Source organism: Erythrolamprus reginae, chromosome 1 (genome assembly GCF_031021105.1).
Source record: "Erythrolamprus reginae isolate rEryReg1 chromosome 1, rEryReg1.hap1, whole genome shotgun sequence".
Classification (NCBI taxonomy): domain Eukaryota; kingdom Metazoa; phylum Chordata; class Lepidosauria; order Squamata; family Dipsadidae; genus Erythrolamprus; species Erythrolamprus reginae.
In genome coordinates, this window is record NC_091950.1 from 5,745,774 (window position 1) to 5,767,621 (window position 21,848).

Genomic DNA, 21,848 nt, shown 5'->3' on the forward strand with positions numbered 1-21,848 from the left:
GCAAGACTATTCCTATTTTATGTTGAAGTGAATATGTAAGGTGAACCTGTATTTCAAAGTAATCATGAGAAAGTTGGAAACTGAAGAATCAAAAATCAGAGTAAACACTGAAGGAAGGAACATTAATAATTTTTGATATGCTGATGACAAACCTCTAAAAGCATAGTTAAAAACACTGACAGTGAACTCAACCCAAAACATTATTAAGTTTATTTTGATTAAAACATGTAAAGGGGAAAATGTTTCATTAGATATTATTATCCACATCTTTGATATCCAAGTTAATTTTCAGATAGATCATGGGGCCTCAACTGGGGACAACAGGCATTAATGAAAAATGAAAGTGGGTGATTATTGATTATTAACAGGAATCTTGTGATTAATCACATCACCTGATTTCCAAATAAAAAGGGAAAAAGTTCCTCACTGATTCTTCTATTTTTAAAACCATCACACCAAATACAAAAAAGTCCCAAATTCACTCCTTGCATGTCAGAGATTCTTTTGCCTCATTATATTTTCTCGACAATTAAGATTGGGCCTCAGTAAGATAATGTAGCACTTGGGGAAGAAGATACAAGCCAAGAGACCAGCCCCAGAGGCCAAAATAGAGAAGATCTCCACAGCCACCATAAACTTCCCTTTGGTGCTCAGGTAGGTGGGGAGGAAAGTGATCCAAACACTGCAAAAGACCAACATGCTGAAAGTAATGAACTTGGCTTCATTAAAACTGTCAGGCAATTTCCTAGCCAGAAAGGCCACAGTGAAACTGAGAAGGGCCAGGAAACCCAGGTAGGCAAGGACAGAATAAAACATAGAAGCTGAGCCTTCATTACATTCCAAGATGGCTTCTTCTACTAGTGAGCGGAAGTCCAAGTTTGGAAATGGAGGAGACGTTGCCAGCCAGATGATACAAAGGACTCCTTGGATCAGGGGACATGCTATGACAATAGAGTTTGTCAGTGGTTTTCCTAAGAGTTTCCTTGTTCTGTTTCCTGGTTTAGTAGCCATGAAAGCCAGAACCACCATGACAGTTTTTGCCAACACAGAGGAAACCGCAAGAGATAAGAAAATGGCAAAGGCAGTTTGTCGTAACAGACAGATGAGTTTCCCAGGTTGACCAATGAAGAGGAAGGAGCAGAGGAAACAGAGAAGGAGGGAGACGAGGAGGATGTAGGTAAGATCTCGGTTGTTGGCTTTGACAATGGGTGTGTCACGATACTTAAGGAAAATCGCCAGGACTGAAGATGTGATCAGAGAAAGTAAAAGTACTATACAAGCTAAAGTGTATCCCAGAGTCTCTTGATAGGAAAGGAAGTGGATCTTCTTGGCAATGCAGTGGTCCTTGTCCTTGTTGGGATATCGGTCTTCTGAGCATGGATCACAGTAGGCTGCATCTGAAACCAAGGATGTTTATTTAATGATTACAGTGGCATTACCTACCACAAGCCTGCGTAAACAAGGCTTTATGAACTCTACTGATCAGATTATGGAGGCTGTAGCCAAATACCCAGATTCACTGGACATTATTTTGGAAGGTTTGAACAAGACAAACTTAAGGAAAGAGCTACTAAAATAATTTCAGCATAATCAATTGTCCCACTAGAGCAGAGGTCCCCAACCGCCGGTCCGCGGACCGGGACCGGGCCGTTGGAGCTTTTCAGCCGGTCCGCGGCGCCAGGGCCCCCTCGGCCTTTCCGCATCACCAGCGGCGCTCCCCCCGCCAGCCAGCCAAGCCCCGCGCCCGCCGGAACCGGCTCCTCGCTCTCCGCCCGCCGCGTTTGCAGGAGGTGGGGAGGGTTGGGCGGCCCGCCAAGGCCAGGAGGGACGCCGCTGCCCCCCCCTCCTTCCCTCTCTCCGCCCGCCGCTGCGCCTCCTTGACAACGAGAGGAAATGCCGGCAAAGGCTTTCCTCAGCGGAGGCCGGCGAAGGTGATATTGAATGTCGGGGGAGAACGGGTATTTGCACGCGCTCCCTATCTCCCTGCTAGCCCACTCGGAATATTCAAAATAAGAAAAACCTTTGCCGGCGAAGGCTTTTCTTATTTTGAATATTCCGAGTGGGCTAGCAGGGGGATAGGGAGCGCTTGCAGCCGCCCGTTCTCCCCCGACATTCAATATCACCTTCGCCGGCCCCGCCTCTCCTCCAAACCCCCTTGCTGAGAGCCCGGGGCGAAAGTGCTCTCGCAAAGGTGAGGCGGGCAGGGCGTGCGCGCGTCATCGCTGAGAAGAATGGAGAGAGAACGAGAGTGAGTGAGAGCAACAGACAGCAAGATAGAGAGAAAGTGAGAAAGAGAGAGTGAGAAAGGGGGGGGAGAGAAAGAGATAGCAAGAGAGAGAACAAGAGAGAGAAAGAGCGTGAGAAAGAAAACAAGAAAGAGTGAGAGAGAGAGAAAGCAAAAGAGACAGAAAGAAAACAAGAGAGAGAAAGTGAGAAGAAGAGAGAGAAAGAGGGGGAGAGAGAGAGAAAGAGAGAGGGGGGAGAGAGAGAAAGAGAGGGAGAGGGAGAAAGAGAGAGGGAGAGGGGGGAGAGATAGCAAGAGAGGGAGAGAGGGAAAGGGGGAGAGAGGGGGAGAGAAAGAGAGAGGGAGAGAGAGAGGAGATAAAGGAAGAGGAGAGAGAGAAAGGAAGAGAAAGAAAGAAAGAGGGATAGAAAGAGAGAGAGAGTGAGAGATGCTCAGTGAGCCTTTCTTTGAAGTTGCCTTTCTTTCTTTCTCTTTCTTGCTTTCTTTCTTGCTCTTTTTCTTTCTCTCTTTTACCTTCCCTTCCTCTATTTCTTCTTTTCTTTCTCCTTCCTACCTTCTTCCCTTACTCTCCCCTTTCATAAGTTTCCTTGCTTCCTTCCTCTGTTCCTGTCCCTTCCCCCTTTCTTTCTTTCTTTCTTTCTTTCTTTCCTTCCTTTCCTCCCTCCATTTCTTGCTTTCCTTTTCCTTCCTCCCTTCCTTCCTCCCTCATTCCCTTCTTTCACTCCTTCCTCTCTTACTCTCCCCTTTCACACCTTTCCTTGCTTCCTTTGCACCCTTCTTTTGTTCCTGTCCCTTCCCTCTTTCCTTCCTTCCTTCCCACCCTCCGTCCATTCATTCACCCATTCCTCTCTTGATCGCCCCTTTTACGGCGCCGCTGACAGCTAGCTCCCCCCCCCCCACCGGGCCATGGAAAACTGGTCTAGCTTAAAGCCGGTCCCTGGTGCAAAAAAGGTTGGGGACCTCTGCACTAGAGGCAAAAATACTGTAGGCCATTGCTACACAACACTAAAAGTTGCTTATAGGTCCTTACCAGGAGCAGCTGTTGGAGCCATTGATCATTGCATGATTCACCTTGTACCTGCTTTGAGGCAAACACTTAAAAGCACAAAACCAACAATGAAATCAGTGAAGACTTGGCCTGAGTAGGCAAAGTTAATGCTCCAGTCATGTTTGACTACACTGATTGGAATATTTTTGAAGATACCTCTGCAGAGCTGGATGAACTCCCAGATATTGTAGCATCATTTGTCAGCTTCTGTAAAGACCTATGTGTACTGACTTAGAGCTTGCGAATATACAGCAAAAACAGACCTTGATTCAGAGCTAAACCTAAGCAGTTACATTGCTTCAAACCGGAAGCCTACAGAAAAGATGATAAAATGCTGTACAATCAGGTCAAAAATGTATTAACAACGGAGATCAAAAGAAGCTACTCTGAAAAAGTAAAGAATCAGTTCTCAGTAAACATGTGGTAACTCTAAAAAACATCACCGGGGGTTGGCATGCATTTATATGGTATGACAAATTAAAAACACATTCATATTTTAAAAATAATATTATTAGAAAAGCATTGATAGAAGTATGGAATGAAATAAAGAAAAATCATTTTTTAGTAATGCCAGAATGGGTTTCACCCATTGAAGCTATCACACATCCGAATCTTAAAGAAAAAGGTAAGATTTGGAAATATAGAGATTTGCTAGATAATCAATTAAAATTAAAAACAAAACAAGAGTTACAAGATTTAGGTATTGACTTAGATTTGTGGCAATACATGGAGATCAGTTCTAGACATCAAATGGACGTAAAGATTTATATTTTTAAAAAAGAAAATAATGTATTAAGTAAATTATTACTTCAAAATCAAACAAAGATAATTGGAAATGTGTATAAATATTTATTAAATTATAGAACGATAGGTTGGATATTGAAAGATAACATGATCAGTTGGTGCAAAAATTTTGGCAAAGAGATAAATTTAGATACACGGGAAAAGATATGGGTGTATAACTGGAAAATAACAAAATCAATTTCTTTTAAAGAAAACCAAATTAAGATGTTTTATAGATGGCACCTTCCACCATATAGAATTTCTAAAATGTTTCCGTCTGTGTCACCTATTTGTTGGAAATGTAAAAAAGAAATTGGCACATAGTATCATATATGGTGGACATGTCCTGAGACTAAAATATTCTGGAATAAAGTGGAGAATTGGATAAATGAAATAACAAAGGAAAAGATTAAAAAATCTCTGGTGATCACAGAAAAGGTAGGGCAAGTCCTTTTTAATAGACAGAAGCCAGGAAAAGCAGTAGCGAAGTCTTTGCTGACCATTTGACCTCCATCTTCATTCAAATATTCAACAAATCACTAGAGATATGCCTTGTTCCTGCTTGCTTCAAATGTTCCACTATCATCTGAACACACTTGTAAGTGAATCGCAACCTTCCTAACAGACAGGAAGCAGTAAGTGAAGCCTGGCAAAATCACATCAGATACCTATACAATTAGCACAGCCCCCCTCACCAAGGCTGTGTTCCCTCACCACTTCTCTTCTCTGTGTATACCAATGACTGCAACTCAAATGATCCATCTGTTAAACTACTGAAGTTTGCAGATGATATAACAGTGATTAGTTTCATTCAAGACAACGACGAAACCACATACAGATGGGAGGTTGAACAACTAGCCTCATGGTGCGACCAGAACAATTTGAAACTGAACACACTCAAAACTGTAGAAATGGAGGTTGACTTTAGGAGAAATCCTCCCATTCTACCACCTGTTACAATTCTAGACAACAGGAGATTAGCAATAAAGATCTTCAAATTTCTAGGTGCTATGATATTTCAAGACCTAAAACGGTCACCTAGCATCAAAAATGCCATCAAAAAAACACAACAAAGAATGTTCTTTCTGCACTGACTCAGCAAGCTCAAACTGTCCAAGAAGCTGCTGATACAGTTCTACAGAGGAATTACTGAGTCTGTCAACTGCACCTCTATCACTGTTTGGTTCGGTTCTGCAACCCAATTTTAGGCAGAGGCCAAGGTGGCATTTTAAGTTTGCTTTGGAAAGAAAATCGCTCTGTCCAGTCACTGGGAATTAATATACCTCTCAGTTTGAAAAAGATTCAACTGGGTTTCTCCCCCCCTCCCTTGCCTGCACCTTATAGTGGAACCACAAGATGTCAGATATACCTGTCAGCAATAAACCTTTTTGAAAATGTACATTATCTATTGGTTATCTCTTGATCAACCTCCCTTCTTTATACTTCACCTCTGCTATTTGTTTATTTGTTTGTTTATACATACAGAACATAGTTTGATGGCTATGAATAAATTATAACTGCCTTGAAGTGGCCCTGGGTTTGGCCTAGAGGCAAAAAAGGAGCTGTGATGTTCCTTCAATATACCAGGGTGATCCAACAGAAAGAACATATAGCCCCTCCCTGGTACAAAGCTGAAGGGATCAGATCTGGCAGCCTAGAGGTTAATTCTCTGCCTTACAAGGCAGAAGCTGCTGGATCAAATCCCAGTAAGGGTATGGCTAGCTGATATATATATTGGATACTGTAGCCTAGAGGTTAATTCTCTGCCTTACAATACAAGGATCCCCCACTTTTGACCAAAGATGAGACCAGACTCTGTGTGCATCGTTCAAACTTTTCAACATTACAAGGCAAAGGTTACAGGTTCAAGCCCCATTGAGGGTATGGCTAGCTGATGAGGCCAAAATAAGGCTGAAATAGATCTATCCTAGTCTCCCTTAATTTTCAAATTCAGCAAAAACATGTGACATATTTATTTATTTATTCATTTATTTATTTACATTACTATGCCACCCTTCTCAACTGACTCAGGGTTACAACAGTATGAATACAGGTACAAAGCATGTGAGAAATCTAAGACAAAAATACTACAAATCCTAAAACATTGTTATCCTAAAAAACACAATCATCCAGATTCATTCAATTGAATTTAACCATTCATAACACTGGCCGGAGTTGGTTCTTAACAAACGCCTGCTAACAAAGATGGGTCTTCAGGGACTTGCAAAAGGCCAGGAGGATGGGACTGGTATGGATCAATGGAGGGAGTTGGTTTGAAAGGGCCAGATCCACCACAGAGAAGACTCTTCCCCTAGGCCTCGCCAGACAACATTGCCTGATCGACATGACCTGACCAGTCACTGGGATACACGAGACTTTCTTTGCAAGGAAAAGTTAGAAGACATTGATAGACAAAAATCCTCTTTCTTATATAGGTCGATCCATTTCCTGGGAGTTAAATAGGCTGACAGAAAAAGCATAGATAAATATCTTGAAGCACAAGCCTCAGTTCTTTAGAAAAGGACTTGAATTTGGTTTTTCCCATTGGATTTGGCAATGGGAGCAAAAAAGCTAGTAGGGAAATGGAAAATTGTGCCCTAAAACTACACTGCAGTGATTTATAAGGAACAGGGAAGGTGGGATGGGAAGAGGGACCTCTGGGAGAAAGACAGCTTAGATCCATAAACTGAAAGGTTCTTTTGAAAACTATGAACACTTTGAAGCATATCAATCTTACCAAAAATAATAACAATAAATATTTTGATTTTATGAATAGCTTCCTTAATCCAGGACTATCAACTTTTCCAGTTTGATCTACCTGTCTGATTAGAAATGGTCCCTTCTGGACAAAGAGCACATTGGTAGCAGCAAACCTGTTCGCCCTCTGGGACTCTTCTCCTCTCTCCTGCATGACACCTCTTCAGGCCACATCTGGCAAAGGGCACTTTCTAAAAAGGAAAAGACAAATGTTTGGTATGGGACAAGATAGCAAGAAGGTGACAGCAAGAAAAAGCAGAAGTGCTGCATTCATTGTTTGCATCTATCCTTATACAAATGGGGAAAAATAGTCCAGCAGGTCAAGGTCAGTAAAAGACAGAATAGGAATGCAAGATAAAATTTGCCAGAAAGTTGTAAAAGAACCCCTATCCATCTAGACATGTTCAGTCCGTCCGTCCATCCATCCATCCATCCATCCATCCATCCATCCATCCATCCCTTAATCAGAATAGAGCTGCAAGGGACCATGGAGGTCTTCTAGTCCAACCCCTTGTTTAAGCAGGAGACCTTATACCATTTCAGATACAGTAGGTGGCTGTCTGGTCTTTTCATAAAAACCTCCAGGAGCGCAGCACCCACAACTTCTGAAGGGCATTCAAATCACCAGGACTAGATAGGTGGGTATCAGACAATTTGCCACAGTCAACGTGCTGTAGCCAACTCACCACAGCCAACTCACCAAGGTTAACTTACAAAGCTTCCAAAGGATCTCAGCGGACATTTGAAAACCATCAGAATTGACAAAATCTCCCTCTATCAATTGCAAAAGGCCGCTTTAGAATAGAATAGAATAGAATTTTATTGGCCAAGTATGATTGGACACACAAGGAATTTGTCTTGGTGCATATGCTCTCAGCATACATAAAATAAAATATACATTTGTCAAGAATAATGTGGTACGACACTTAATGATTGTCATAGGGGTCAAATAAGCAATGAAGAAGCAATATTAATAAAAATCTTATAATATAAGCCACAAGTTACAGTCATACAGTCAACATGGGAGGAAATGGGTGATAGGAATGATGAGAAAAACTAGTAGAATAGAAGTGCAGATTTAGTAGAAAGTTTGACAGTGTTGAAGGAATTATTTGTTTAGTAGAGTGATGGTGTTCGGAAAAAACTGTTCTTGTGTCTAGTTGTCTTGGTGTGCAGTGCTCTGTAGCGACGTTTTGAGGGTAGGAGTTGAAACAGTTTGTGTCCAGGATGTGAGGGGTCAGTAAATATTTTCCCCGCCCTCAATGGAAGGCAGGTTGGCAGCAATTGCTTTTTTTGCAGTTCTGATTGTCCTCTGAAGTCTGTGTCGGTCCTGTTGGGTTGCAGCACCAAACCAGACAGTTATAGAGGTGCAGATGACAGACTTAATGATTCCTCTGTAGAACTGTACCAGCAGTTTACTGGGATCAGTAAACATAATTCGCCACTACATCACAAGACAAAGGTTGCAGGTTCAAGTCCCAGTGAGGGTATGGCTAGCTGATGAGCCCAAAATAAGGCCAAAATAGATCTATCCTAGTCTTCCTTAATTTTCAAATTCAGCAAAAAAAATGTGACATATATGTTGTAAAAGAACATTTAAGAGATGAGTCTTCAGGGAGGGGATCTCTATAGATGTAGCACCTTTAGGGAGGTAAAGGTTGAGGTTAAAGAGAAAGAGATTCCTACTACTATTAACATTTTGCTGAAGAGAAAAAGTAGTAGAGGAAGGGGGAACCCTAAGTTTAAGTTTGGCAGTGTGTTATAAGAAATGACTCAATGTTAATTGCTGGAAATGTTGCTGGAAATGCTTTGGAGTTTATATATTGACAACTCAAAGGGGAGAATATTAGGTCTAGGTACATAACTGGTTGGGTTTGGCAATATATAAATAAACTATCAATGTATATTTCAATGAGTTATAACTCTATAGCTTTAAGAATTAGCGTTGCAGTTAGCCATAAGAGGGAGCCAGAAGATTACGCTACTATTTCTGGTTTGGTTTCTATATGACCATGCTGTTGAACCAGTGAAGGGCTACCAAACCTTTTACTACCACACTGTGGGTGTGGCTTATGCAGGACGTCCTGCATTTTCTTTCAACATCTTTGCACCATTTCAGTGCAAATTTGGTGCTCTGGGGTGAAGCTCAATTTTTGCTACCCCACTGCATTCCTCCCCCGTTCAGGCAGTAGCCCATCCCTGTGTTGAACTGTGTTCAAACAATGATTTAATACATTTGTAAGTAAGGCTTATAGTCAGGGGTGGGCCACCATTCTCGGAACTACTAGATTGGGCTGGCAGCACCATTCCATGTGCAGAAGCCGAATCTCGTGTGAGGATGTGTGCATGTGAGATTTCTGGGTTTTCCCGCTTCTGCGCATATGCAGAAAGAAAAAGACCTGGAAATAGGAGAAAATAAGCAAAGTGACTACACCTCCCGCTTACCCCTCTCGCCGCCATTTTCCCCTCTCAATGCCACTTCCCCCGCTCCCTGCCGCTTTACCACCCACTCTCCGACAATTCCCCTTTCTCACCACTGCTCCCCCCTCTTGCCACCACTTCCCCCTCTCTCTGTTGATTCCCCCACTCACTGCCCGCTCTGCCACCCACTTGGCCCTTACCTTGCTCCGGTGCATGACTTCCTGCAGAAGGTGTGCCAGGGCGTGGGGAGCAGGCTGGGTGGCCCCAAGCTCTGGCTGAACGGTCTCTCTGTGCTCTCCTGTGCTTCAGGCATCTCTCTCCTGTGGCGCAGGAGATTAGAGAGCAGGCCATGCTGCCAGAGCTCAGGCAGGCTGCTTTTGCCGCTGGCCCCAGCTGCCACTCTGAGTGCCTGCCGGGCGTTCTCCCGGCAGCAAAAATTGCCAGTTTCTTTGCTTCTGCACATGCATTCCCACTCTTCTGTCCCATGGCCCATCCCTTCTTATAGTATTATACAGTGATACCTCTACCTAAGAATGCCTCTACTTACAAACTTTTCTAGATAATGGTTCATCCCCCCCCATCTTCACAAATCGCAGCTCAAACTCTCTCAACGACCTAACCCAAGTAGACTTCACTATAGACTGTGTTAAGCAATCCAAGACCTTAAACCTTCTCTATCAGTCGGACCAGATGGTCTTTGCGCATACTTCCTTAAAAAACTTTCAGCTTTAGCCGAACCACTAAGCATCATCTTTCAAAATTCCTTCAGGACCAGCACACTCCCCAAGCTATGGTCAAAAGCAGTAGTCATCCCCATCTTCAAAAAAGGAGACCCTTCTCTCGTTGACAACTAGAGACCAATTTCACTATGCTGCATCTCAAGTAAAGTCATGGAATCAATTATAAATCAATCAATCACCCTTTACTTAGAATCTAATAACCTACTCTCTAACAAACAATTTGGATTAAGAAATAAATTATCCTGCAACCTTCAACTATTTCACTGCAAAAACATATGGACTACCCACCTAGGTCAAGGAAAATCCATTGATGCAATTTATATTGACTTTTGCAAAGCCTTCGATTCAGTGGTCCATGAAAAACTACTCATAAAACTCAAATCCTATGGCATCTCTGGATTCCTCCACAGCTGGATTACTGCATTCCTGTCAAACAGGCAACAAGTTGTCAAAATTGGAAGCACCATTTCCACCCCTGTCCCGGTTAAAAGTGGCGTTCCCCAAGGCAGCGTACTAGCACCTACTCTATTCTCTACATCAACGACCTATGCGATCATATCACAAGCAACTGTGTTCTTTTCGCCGACGGTGTAAAACTTTTCAACACCATGGACAACACATCTACTCTCCAAAAAGACCTCGACTTTGTCTCACATTGATCTAGCACATGGCAACTTCAAATATCAACCAGCAAATGTTCTACCCTCCACATCGGCAAAAAGAATCTGAACCTCATATATAAACTGAATAAACAAAATCTCACAGCCAACCCCCACTCAGTAAAAGACCTTGGAATACTAATATCAAATGATCTAAGTGCTAAAGCCCACTGCAACAATATCACCAAAAAGGCTTCTAGAGTTGTTAACCTGATCCTACGCAGCTTCTGCTTTGGCAATCTCATGCTACTCACCAGAGCCTACAAAAGTTTTGCCAGAACCATCCTTGAATACAGTTCATCTGTCTGGAACCCATACCACATCTCGGACATCAACACCCTTGAAAATGTCCAAAGATACTTCACCAGAAGAGCCCTTCACTCCTCCACTCGAAACAGAATACCCTACGAAAGCAGACTATCAATCCTAGGTCTAGAAAACTTAGAACTACGTCGCCTAAAACACGATCTAAGTATTGTCCACAAGATCATATGCTGCAACGTTCTACCTGTCAATGACTATTTCAGCTTCAATCGCAACAACACAAGAGCGCACAACAGATTCAAACTTAATATTAACCGCTCCAAACTTGACTGTAAAAAATATGACTTCAGCAACTGAGTTGTCGAAATGTGGAACTCATTACCTGACTCAGTAGTGTCAACCCCTAACCCCCAACATTTTCCCCTTAGACTATCCACGATTGACCTCTCCAGGTTCCTTAGAGGTCAGTAAGGGGCGTGCATACGTGCACCAGTGTGCCTTCCGTCCCCTGTCCAATTGTCTCTCCTTATCTCATTTATCTTTTCTTCATTTCAAATATGTTCACCTATACTTTTATATCTTTTCTTCTATTCTTTTCTTTACTTATATTATTACATATCTTTCTCTTCAATGTGTATTATGTATTGGACAAAATAAATAAATAAATAAAATAAATAAATAAAAACCAGGTGTTCAAGATTTTTTTGCCTCTTCTCAAGAACCATTTTCTAGTTACAAACCCGATCCTGGGAAGAAACAGGGCCTCCACCCTCCCTGTGATTTTCCCAGTTGCACATTTTATTTGCTTTTACATTGATTCCTATGGGAAAAATTGCTTCTTCTTACAAACTTTTCTATTTAAGAACTTGGTCACAGAACGAATTAAGTTCACAAGTAGAGGTACCACTGTGTATGTAATAATAATAATAATAATAATAATAATAATAATAATAATAATAATAATAAATAACAACAACAACAACAACAACAACAACAACAGTATTGAGATAGCCTTATGGGAAATCCGGATCATGATACCATGGTCTTTCGAGACCGAAGGATGACAATGCAATTGTGAATATTGACTGATGTAATTGTGCATGACTAGGATTGTTCTTGACTAAGCTATTTGCCAAAGTAAATAATATTTATACACTCAATGCATCTGGTTATCTGAATTACTACTTGTATCTCTGGGCTATCAGCTGAATATCTGCCACCTCTGCATTTCCTCGGTGCATCCTTGGTATCTCATGCTCACTCCTTAAGAAAGATTATATGAAGTGTTAGTACCACTCTACCCTGCACTGGTGAGACCACATTTAAAATGCTGCATACAGTTATGGTCTCCCTGATATAATAACGTTGAGGTTATAGAAAGAGTGCGTAGAAGAGCAACAAAGATTATTAGTGGGATGGAGGTGAAAGCATACATTGAACATTTGTGGGAACAGGGTGTGTCTGGTGTGAGAAAGAGAAAAACTAGGGGTGACATGATAGTTGTCTTCCAGTATTTGAGGGGCTCTCACAGAGAATGGGGAGGGGGGAATGAACCTATTCTCCAAAGAATCTGAGGATAGGACAAGAACTAATGGATGGAACCTTTTCAATGAGCATTCAAACTAGAATGAAGGAAAATATTCCTGACATTGAAAACAACGAATCAATGGAACTGTTTGTCTTCAGAAGTTATGGGTGCTCCATCTCGTTTTAAAAAGGTGATTAGACCCCCAGGTTTGTTTGTTATATGGTCTTCCAGAATGAGGACCAGATCCTGGGGAATTCAGGCTCGTGACACGCCTGGCCCACAAAGGGAAGCTGATGCAAGGGGATGCTTGTGTCATTGAGCTACAACTTTTCTATAACAAAACTCAAAAGGGTTCAACTGAATGGGAAGGGTTCCTTGAAATCACTGTACTCTAATGGTATCCTGGATTTCAAGCAGTTTTTCCCAACCCCAAACATTGGTGGATCTGACATGAATCAGACGTTCAATGTTTTGCATGAAATCCGCTTTTTCATAAATGGCTGCCCTGTTATCTGATTCAATAGACCCATTTTCCAGTTAGAAGGAAGTATTTATTTATTTATTTTTATTTATTATTTGGATTTGTATGCCGCCCCCCTCCGAAGACTCGGGGCCTAGGTGTTTTCATGAGAGAACAAACCATTCCATACATTTAGGACATTTCCTTCCAACTCACCTTTGAGGCCCAGACGATTGCATCAGAGTTAATGGTGAAATCCTGGCCTGGGGGAGCTCTGGGATCTATTTGTCCAACTTTCATGGGGACTAAAGACTGATTAGGGAACATAAGCCAGTTGATAAGGTCATATCGAGGATGTCCCAGTCCATTTCCCGAGAAGGAGACTTCTTCTCCAGCACTGTTGTTGAAGTGAACATTCCTCAAATAGGGAAGAATCTGAAAGAAAAGAGACGTCCAGGAATGGGAAATGTTCACTGAGAACCACAAATGTGACATCAGAGCTTCTCTCTTTCTGAGATGGACACCAAAGGCCCTTCCTCAATGGAGACCTGAACAATCAGAAGTAACACCAAATATTTGTCCCCTTTCCAAACACTACAACAGATTTTCCTTATCATTGAAGATTTGTAGTATGGCATTTCAATTCCAGTTATAACAGAATTACAGAGTTACCTATGTACTAATACTTTATTTTTTTCTCCAAAACTTTATTAATTTTCAATAAAAAGACATACAAACTTACAAACATTTAAACACATAATAAGGGTTACAATTACCCCTCTTTTCTTGAAGTCATTTTTTAATACAGAAAAAAGGATAAAATCTTAAATCTTTAAGTCAAACTAATATTCTAATTGAAAAGAAGAATTTTGTTTACATATTCTAATAAACATAGAGTTAAATTGATAAAAAAGAAAAACCAACAACAATAGCAACAACAAAAAATATCAATAACATTTGATTATATTCATACAGTTTTCATAACCTTATTTTCAACTTTATTTTTATCTATCCATGTATAAACTTTATCCCAAATAATATAAAAATCAGATTCTTCTTGATCATTCAGCCTTCTTGTCATCATATCCATCTCTGCACAATCCAAATATTTTTTAACTACATCCTCTTTTTTGGGGACATCTTCCCCCTTCCAATTTTGTGCATAAACTATCCTGGCCGCTGTTAAGATATGTACAACCAGACAGACAATATCTTTTTTATATTTCTGTTTAGCTATACCCAAGAGATAAAATTCAGGGGATTTTTCTATTTCATGTAATGTAATCTCTTTTATCATTTTTTCTATCATTCTCCAATATGTCCGAACTTTATTATAGGTCCACCATTGATGATAGCAGGAGCCTATTTCATTTTTACATTTCCGACAATTTGGGGAGGTATTTGGGTACATCTTAGCAATTCTATTCGGTGGGAGGTGCCATCTGTAAAATATCTTAATTTGATTTTCTTTTAAGGAGACAGAATTTGTCATCTTCCAATTTGTTATCCAAACTTTCTCCCACGTCTCTAGATCAAACTCTTTGCCAAAGTTTTTACACCAAGTTCTCATATTATCTTTAAGAGTCAAATCTATATTTTTATGTTCAATCATATTTTTATATGCTTTCCCTATTAATTTCTTTGAGTTTGTGGTCAATAAACTACTCAAAAGGTTTTTACTCTTGTTAAATATATATATTTTGCTATCTTTTTGAAACTTTGACTGTATCTGTATATATTGCCACCAATCTATTTTAAACCCTTCTTCTTGCAATTTATCTCTTGTTTTTAAATTTATTTGTTCATCAAGTAATTGTTTATACTTTGGTATCTTCCTATCCAATATCAAATTAGGATGGGATATTGCCTCTAGAGTTACCTATGTACTAATACTTTAAAGCCACATTCCAAAGTTTATTGGTCCTGGGATAGTTGGCTGTATTTATTTTTAAAGGTTTGCTTTGGCCCAACCTGTACAATACAATTGAATTTTTTGAGTGGTTAAATAACTGACATCAGAATAATGAACAATTCTGCTGACTTTCTCTAGCTGAATGTCAAAGAGAAAATAATGCAGGTCTGGTCAAGCAGATGGCCTTCCCACCCTTTGTCTCATCAGTGTGTAGACAGGTCCAATGTTTAGCCTTTGAGGAAGAATGTTTTGAGCAACTCATTAGGACCAGTTTGATTCCTACTATGTGTGCTGATGTTGAGGTAGCAGGTTGTTAAACGGAACATCACTTAGGATGCTAAGCCATAGAACCATAAACTAAGGTTAGAAAGTATCTTTTTAGAAGTTGAGTTCAAACTACATTCTGAGGGAAACTGAGATGGTTCTGCAAATAGGCCCACTGATCTGCTGAAGGACCATTCATAAACCCACCCAGATTGTAATCTCACTCTTGGCTGACAGTCCTCCCTAGAATGATCACTCTTTGAAACTTAGTCAACCAATGAAATCATTTTAGGACCTTATTGATAAGTCCTTCCTCTGTAGAATATATGGACAAGAGCTTTTTTTAAATTTCTTCTCTTTTCCCTCCTCTACCCCTTTTCAACAAAACATTATACTTCATTCATATTATTGTTTTTAACAGATTGATTATTTAAAGTATAATAGAATAGAGCTGGGAGGGACTTTGGGGGTCTTCTAGCCTCCAGTGATGAACGACCCATGATTTCTGGAGGCAAGCTGTTCCGGTGGTTCATGGTCTGAACTGTTAGGAAGTTTGACTAGTTTCCAAATATTTAATTTGTTCTGAGATGGGAGGCTCATTCTCTAAAGATCTGTAGAACAGCCAAAGATCCCTATGTCTTCTCTTCTATTATTTCTTCGATATATTTTACTACGAGTATATCCTCTATAACCTTCATTGTGTATTGGACAAAATAAATAAATAAAATAAAAATAAATAAATACCTGCCATGCCTGGTTATTCGATATCTTCTTTCTAAACCTCCACATGGATGGTTGGGATCCTGATCCATGCATTTCATGTAGTGCATGTGCCACAGCATAAACAGCCTTGTAGATGTTGTAACTTTCACCTGTCATGCTTGTTTCAAAAATGAAAGGTGAGATATTCTGGAAATTCTCCTTGCCTGTACAAGGCTTCTCCCCTTTTGGGAGGATTTTCCCTTCTTTAGGGATACTGCAGTCAAAGACCCGTTCCCACCACAGTGGGAGAAACACATTCCCTTGTGGGTTCAAAGGATCTAAAGAATGGAGAAAATGTCTGAATTCTGAGACATCCCCAGTGTTTTCCCTAAATTGCAATGCCCTATGCAAGATCTTCATCGCTTTGAGAGAATCTCCCGTTACGAGAAATTTCCAATGAGATGTTAGAATCCAAACATTCTGAAATAGCTTCTTAAAACGATCTTGCCACATATATAATATTAGCAACAAATGTGCAATAGTAGCAGAGTTTCCGAACAGAATAATCACTTCAACTTTCAACCACTTTTTGAAAGAAAAAACAACTTTGTTCATTAATTTTTTTTGATCATTCGGTACCAGCATTTCAGCGAAGGCCAGGCAGATCTCCTTCTCCTTGAGCATCGGCATCAGAGTTGAGATAAAATATTCTCCGCTCTCACTTTCCGAGGCCAGAAGCCCAACCCAGTTCCACTGGAAATGCAGGAATAGCTGGACTAAACCCACACACTGCGCAAATTCCTTGGGATTAATCCTGAAGAAGGAAGGATAAACTCTTCTGTCTTCCTGAGGGAGCTCAAAGCCAACACCCAGCTGGAGAAAGCAAGAATCTTCATTCAAGGACTAAATAAAGTTTTTTGTGACTTTAGATACCTCACCAGTCAGGCTGACTCATGTTCAGTGACAGGCATCCTCTTCCTCCCTTTTTAGGAAGAGCCACCAGTTCCATATTTAGCTTGGTTGTTACATGAGAGAAGGGAAGAAACCATCAACTCATTACAGGAATGAACTGTACTGAAAAGGTAGCTACACTTTTATGGAGAATAAATTATGAAGGGATTGCTTTACAATATTTCAGCATTACTTCATTGTCTCTTTGGGGTTGTATAAAATATATCCTCACACATAAAAATAAAAATGAATTTAACTACAGGAGAGGCTGTCTAAGTCACATACTCCCAATGCATTCCCTGCCCCAATATCTCTAGTTTCTCTGTGTGCTTCTGTTGCTTGTCAACTCCATGCACCATCCAAAGGAGACCCCTTACCTGTGGGACTTTGAAGAGACTGAAGATGGAGGCCATCTGCCTTGAGGATTTGGGGTTGTCCCCTCCCATGACAGAGAGCAAGGTATCCTTTCTGTCACATTTGTAACCTGGAATCATTTTGTGATGGGTGGACAGCAGGGAGAGAGTGAAGAAGAAAAACCTCTTCTGAATCTGGCTATTTTCAAAGATGTGATAGCCAAATGTGATGTTGGGGAGAAGAGTCAGATCCATGTTGACTTTCATCACTGCAAACATCAAAGTCAGGAAATGCTGGTAATTCTTGAGTATGGGTCTAGTAGTGAGAGAACATAGAACACAGAATAACAGAGCTGGAAGGGATCTGAAGATCTTCTAATCCAATCCTCTGGTCAAGCAGGAGACCCTGAATCATTTCAGACTGTCCATTCTCTTCTTCAAAGCCTCCGGTGATGGGGCATGAACACAAGAGCATGCAACAGATTCAAAGTTAATATTAACTGCTCCAAATTTGATTGTAACAAATATGACTTCAGCAATCAAGTTGTCGAAGCGTGGAACTCATTACCTGACTCAGTAGTGTCAACCCCTAACCCCCAACATTTCTCCCTTAGACTATCCACGATTGACCTCTCCAGGTTCCTAAGAGGTCAGTAAGGCATGTGCCTAAGTGCACCAGTGTGCCTTCCGTCGCCTGTCCAATTGTCTCTCCTCATCTCATTTATCTTTTCTTCCTTTCATATATCTTCTCCTATATTTTTATATCTTTTCTTCTATCCTTTTCTTTATATATATTACTGCATATCTATTCTCTTCAATGTGTATTGTGTATTGGACAAAATAAATAAATAAAATTAAATAAAATTAAATAAAATTTTAAAAAAGAAACCACTGTCTGCTTTTGGAGTTTCCCTTGCCATAATTTTGTACAAGAGCAAATCCCAAGTTTCATTGAAGATTTTTAATGAACATGTCTTGATTAAACATAGTAGAATAATCTTTCTCTCCATATCTCTGACCATTTTATACCCTTGTATCATCTCTCTCTTTTTTCACTTTGCCTTAGTGACTTTTATCATTCAGTATTACTCCTCTTCCACCCTACTCATTGTGGTTCCCCCTTGGAGCAGCTGTTTTAGGAAGGTAACAATTACTGAGCAGAAGACACTTGGAAATTGGGAGTGGGATAGAATACCAATTTATGAGCAATGCTCTTCCAAAACTGAGAGGGTTTTTTTGTTTTGTTTTACAACATCATATTCTGGAGAAGGACTGAGCTTTTATTTGAGTTTTCCACCATGACTTTCTAAAAACAATGGAAGACACCATGAATCTTTAAAATGTTCTCTCTCTCTAATTTTTTATGGTTGATAATCATCCTGATGTAACATTTCTTGAGTTTTCCTCTTTACTGAGGAAAGGACAAACATACATGACTACAAGAAGTATTTCTGAAAAGGGGCCCTGAATCCAAAACAATGAATGCAATTATCTACATCTTTCCTCTCCAGGTGCGACTTACAAAACTCGAGTAGGAAGACTGTGTGGGTTCTTTTGAAAGTTTGGAACTCTGGAAGCAATAAGAGCTGCCAGGTGAAAATTCCCACCAATCATGAGATCGCCAGGCCTGTAATGTTCCCATTCATCCTGAATCTGTAAAGAGTCTGTTAACATACATATAGATTGAATTTTCTTAGCAGTAATTGGAGGCAGGAGGCTGAAGAGCAGCAGCAGGTAAGGAAGCCCAGACATTGTCACCAAATCAAGGTTTGTGCAGAAGCTTGTAGATAGCAAATGGATTCCTTAACAGAACAGAAATTGGCCGCAACGTATGGGAGATATCAGGGAAAATTGATCTGGTTCATTTATCTGATTCCCATCTATCTCATTCCAAAATGAGGTCAACAATCAACTGATAAACTGCCATTATATCAATCATGCTTTCTCTTACCGGTGTTTGGGCTTTGACACAAAGAGCAAATCTTACCAAATCTCAGAGTTTGCTTTTTGGAAGTCCTATTCAGGTACCCCACCACTGGGAAAACTCAGAACGTATTTTTTAAAACAGGTTTCACCTTGGAAGATTTCTGTAGGTTGAAATCCACAGGGAATACAATGAGAATTACTGCTCTTCTGATAATTGCATAGAAAAGCAATTGTCCTACCCACTGAGCCATAGATGTTGTTAACACATCTTTGTGCCTCTTCTTGCTAATCCACAGAGCAGATGGATTTGGGAGTTGAGGCTTTGATCTACATGGAATTAAACACCTGGACACAATATGGAGTTTTTCCTGTGACATAGCATGAAAGCATAAGAGTCCTCCACTCCTCTACTCACAACAGAACATCTTAGGCCACTAGATTTGAAATTTTGGGCTTAGAAAACTTAGAAGTCCGCTACTTTCGGTATGACCTAAGCGTAGTTCACAAAATTATCTGCTAAAATGTCCTACCTGTCAATACCTACTTCAGCTTCAACCACAATGGCTTGCCGGCCGACTCACCACAGGTGGGGTTTTGCGCCAGGCCCGGGGGAATGCGGCTCCCAGTATAGCTGCCATTTTAGCCAGGATCTCGTGAGATTTCACAAGATCCCGGCCATGCTTGCAATGGTGCCGGCTAATGATGCTGCCAGGGGCGGGCCAGCCCAGCCCTATAAAAAGGGTTGCGCTGGGTTCGGGACCACATTTTTGCCCCTGCAGCCAATCCGCGAACACCCATCGGTGTTTACTGAAGAGGAGCCACATGGCAAGGCCTTGCAGGGTGGAGAGCAATTTGTGGCCTTTAGGCCATTCTATTTATCTTCGGGCCTTCCCCTTCCAGCCAAAGGATCTCAGCGGGCATTTGAAAACCATTGGAATTGACAAAATCTCCATCTGTCAATTGCAAAAGGCCGCTTTATTGGGATTGGCAAACATAATTCTCTTCTAAATCATGCAGTCCTAGGTAGCAGTAGTACTACTACTACTAGTAGTAGTAGTAGTAATAATAAAAATAATAACAATAATAACAATAATAATAATAATAAATAGTTTGACATCATCTTCAAAGAGAACACAATTGCTAGTGATGCAATCGCAAAGATCGTTTATGTACAGTTTGAATAGTGTAGGTACTAAAACACTATCTTGTGGGACACCACTGTTAACAGGAGCAGGAAGAGAAGTGGCACTTCCTATTTAGACCACTTGTTGTCTGTTAGATAGGAATGCTGTTAACCAATTGTGTAATAGTCCAGAGATGCCATAGGATTTGAGTTTCAGAAGAAGTTTGTCATGGACAACTGAGTCAAAGGCTTTGCAAAAGTCGATATAGATTGCATCATTTTTTTTTCCTGAAACCAAATTGTTTATTGGAGTCAGTCAGAGGGGCAGCAATAACAGATCTGAACAATCTTGGTGCAGTTGGTACATTTTATTTTTCTTTCCTAAATGTAGAACCTTACTTTCTTCACCATTGAAGTTCATTTTGTTAGATAGTGCCCATTGTTTAAGTTTGTCAAGATCCTTCTGTATTTTGCACCTATCTTCTGGAGTGTTGGCTATTCCTGCCAGTTTGGTGTCATCTGCAAATTTGAAAAGTTCCCCATCTAACCCTTCATCCAAGTCATTGATGATGATGTTGAAGAGCATTGGGCCTAAAAAAGACGGTACTCTACTTCATACATCCATTGAGCACTACACTTTGAGTGTGGCTAGTTAGCCAGTTTTGAATCCATCTGGTCGTGTTGCTGTCATTCCCACATTTTTCTGCTTTATTTAGTAGTAGGTTAGGGTCTACTTTGTCAAAAGCCTTACTGAAGTCCACGTAAACCACATTGACAGCCGACCAATGGCTTTTGGTTATTACTTTGTTTGCTTCTATGTTTTCATTGACTCGTTGCTTCCAATTTCCCCTCTATTTTTTTTCAGTGTGGGCGGAAAAGTATAGTGTCTGAGCGGCAGTCCCTTTGGGACTGGGTGGCATAGAAGTATAAATAAATAATAAATAAATAAACAAACAAACAATCAAATAAATAATAATAAAATCTTTTTATTAAAAGAAATTAATAATAAAACAAAACCAAAATCTATTACTATTATTACTATCTTCTCCTCTTTTTCCATCCCTGTCTCCTCCCCCCTTGTGTGTGTGTGTGTGTGTGTGTGAACTTTTGAACCATTTCCAATAACAGGTGAGCTATTGGAAATGGTTCAAGAGTTCACACACACACACACACACACGGCTGGGGTTTTCTTTCTTTGTTATTGTTTGGGTGTTTTTTACCATATGCTTTAAATCAAAAGTCATTTCTCTCTATTTCTCATTCTTTCTCCCCCTCTTGCTCTCTCTCTCTTTTTCTCACTTTCTCTGTCCCTCTCTTTCTATCTCTCTCCCCCTCTTTCTCTCTCTTTCTCTGTTTTCTTTCTCTCTCTATTGCTTTCTTTCTCTCTCTCTTTCTATCTCTCTTGCTTTCTTTCTCTTCTCTCTCTTGCTATCTCTCTCTCCCCCCTCTTTCTCTCTCTCTCTCTCTCTCACTTCTCCCGCAGCGGTGGCTGCAGCTTCTCCTCCTCCTCCACTTCTGCGCTCCCAGCCAGGGGGCTTCGAGAGAGGGTTTTCTCCGTGCTCTTCAGGAATCCCTCTCCCTCTCTCTCTTTCAGTGAGGGGGCTGCGAGAGCGCTTTCTCCGACTTCTTGGGGAACGCCTGCCCTGCCTCTACTGCAACCCCCTTGCTGAAAGCTCGGGAGGAAAGCACTCCCAGCAAAGGGGCTGTGAGAG

The 21,848-nt window shown here is 40.7% G+C and overlaps 1 protein-coding gene across 1 annotated transcript; it reads right to left on the bottom strand.

The window, feature by feature from the left end:
- Positions 1–492: 492 nt before the first annotated feature.
- On the bottom strand, positions 493–20,722 carry LOC139158182 (vomeronasal type-2 receptor 26-like). The gene is made up of 7 exons (XM_070735600.1): positions 20,613–20,722; positions 17,112–17,403; positions 16,423–16,536; positions 13,122–13,340; positions 9,455–9,475; positions 6,895–7,024; positions 493–1,397 (listed from the first exon to the last, which is right to left on the bottom strand). The coding sequence occupies exons 1-7, from the start codon at positions 20,720–20,722 to the stop codon at positions 493–495; spliced, it is 1,791 nt and encodes a 596-aa protein (XP_070591701.1).
- Positions 20,723–21,848: the final 1,126 nt, after the last annotated feature.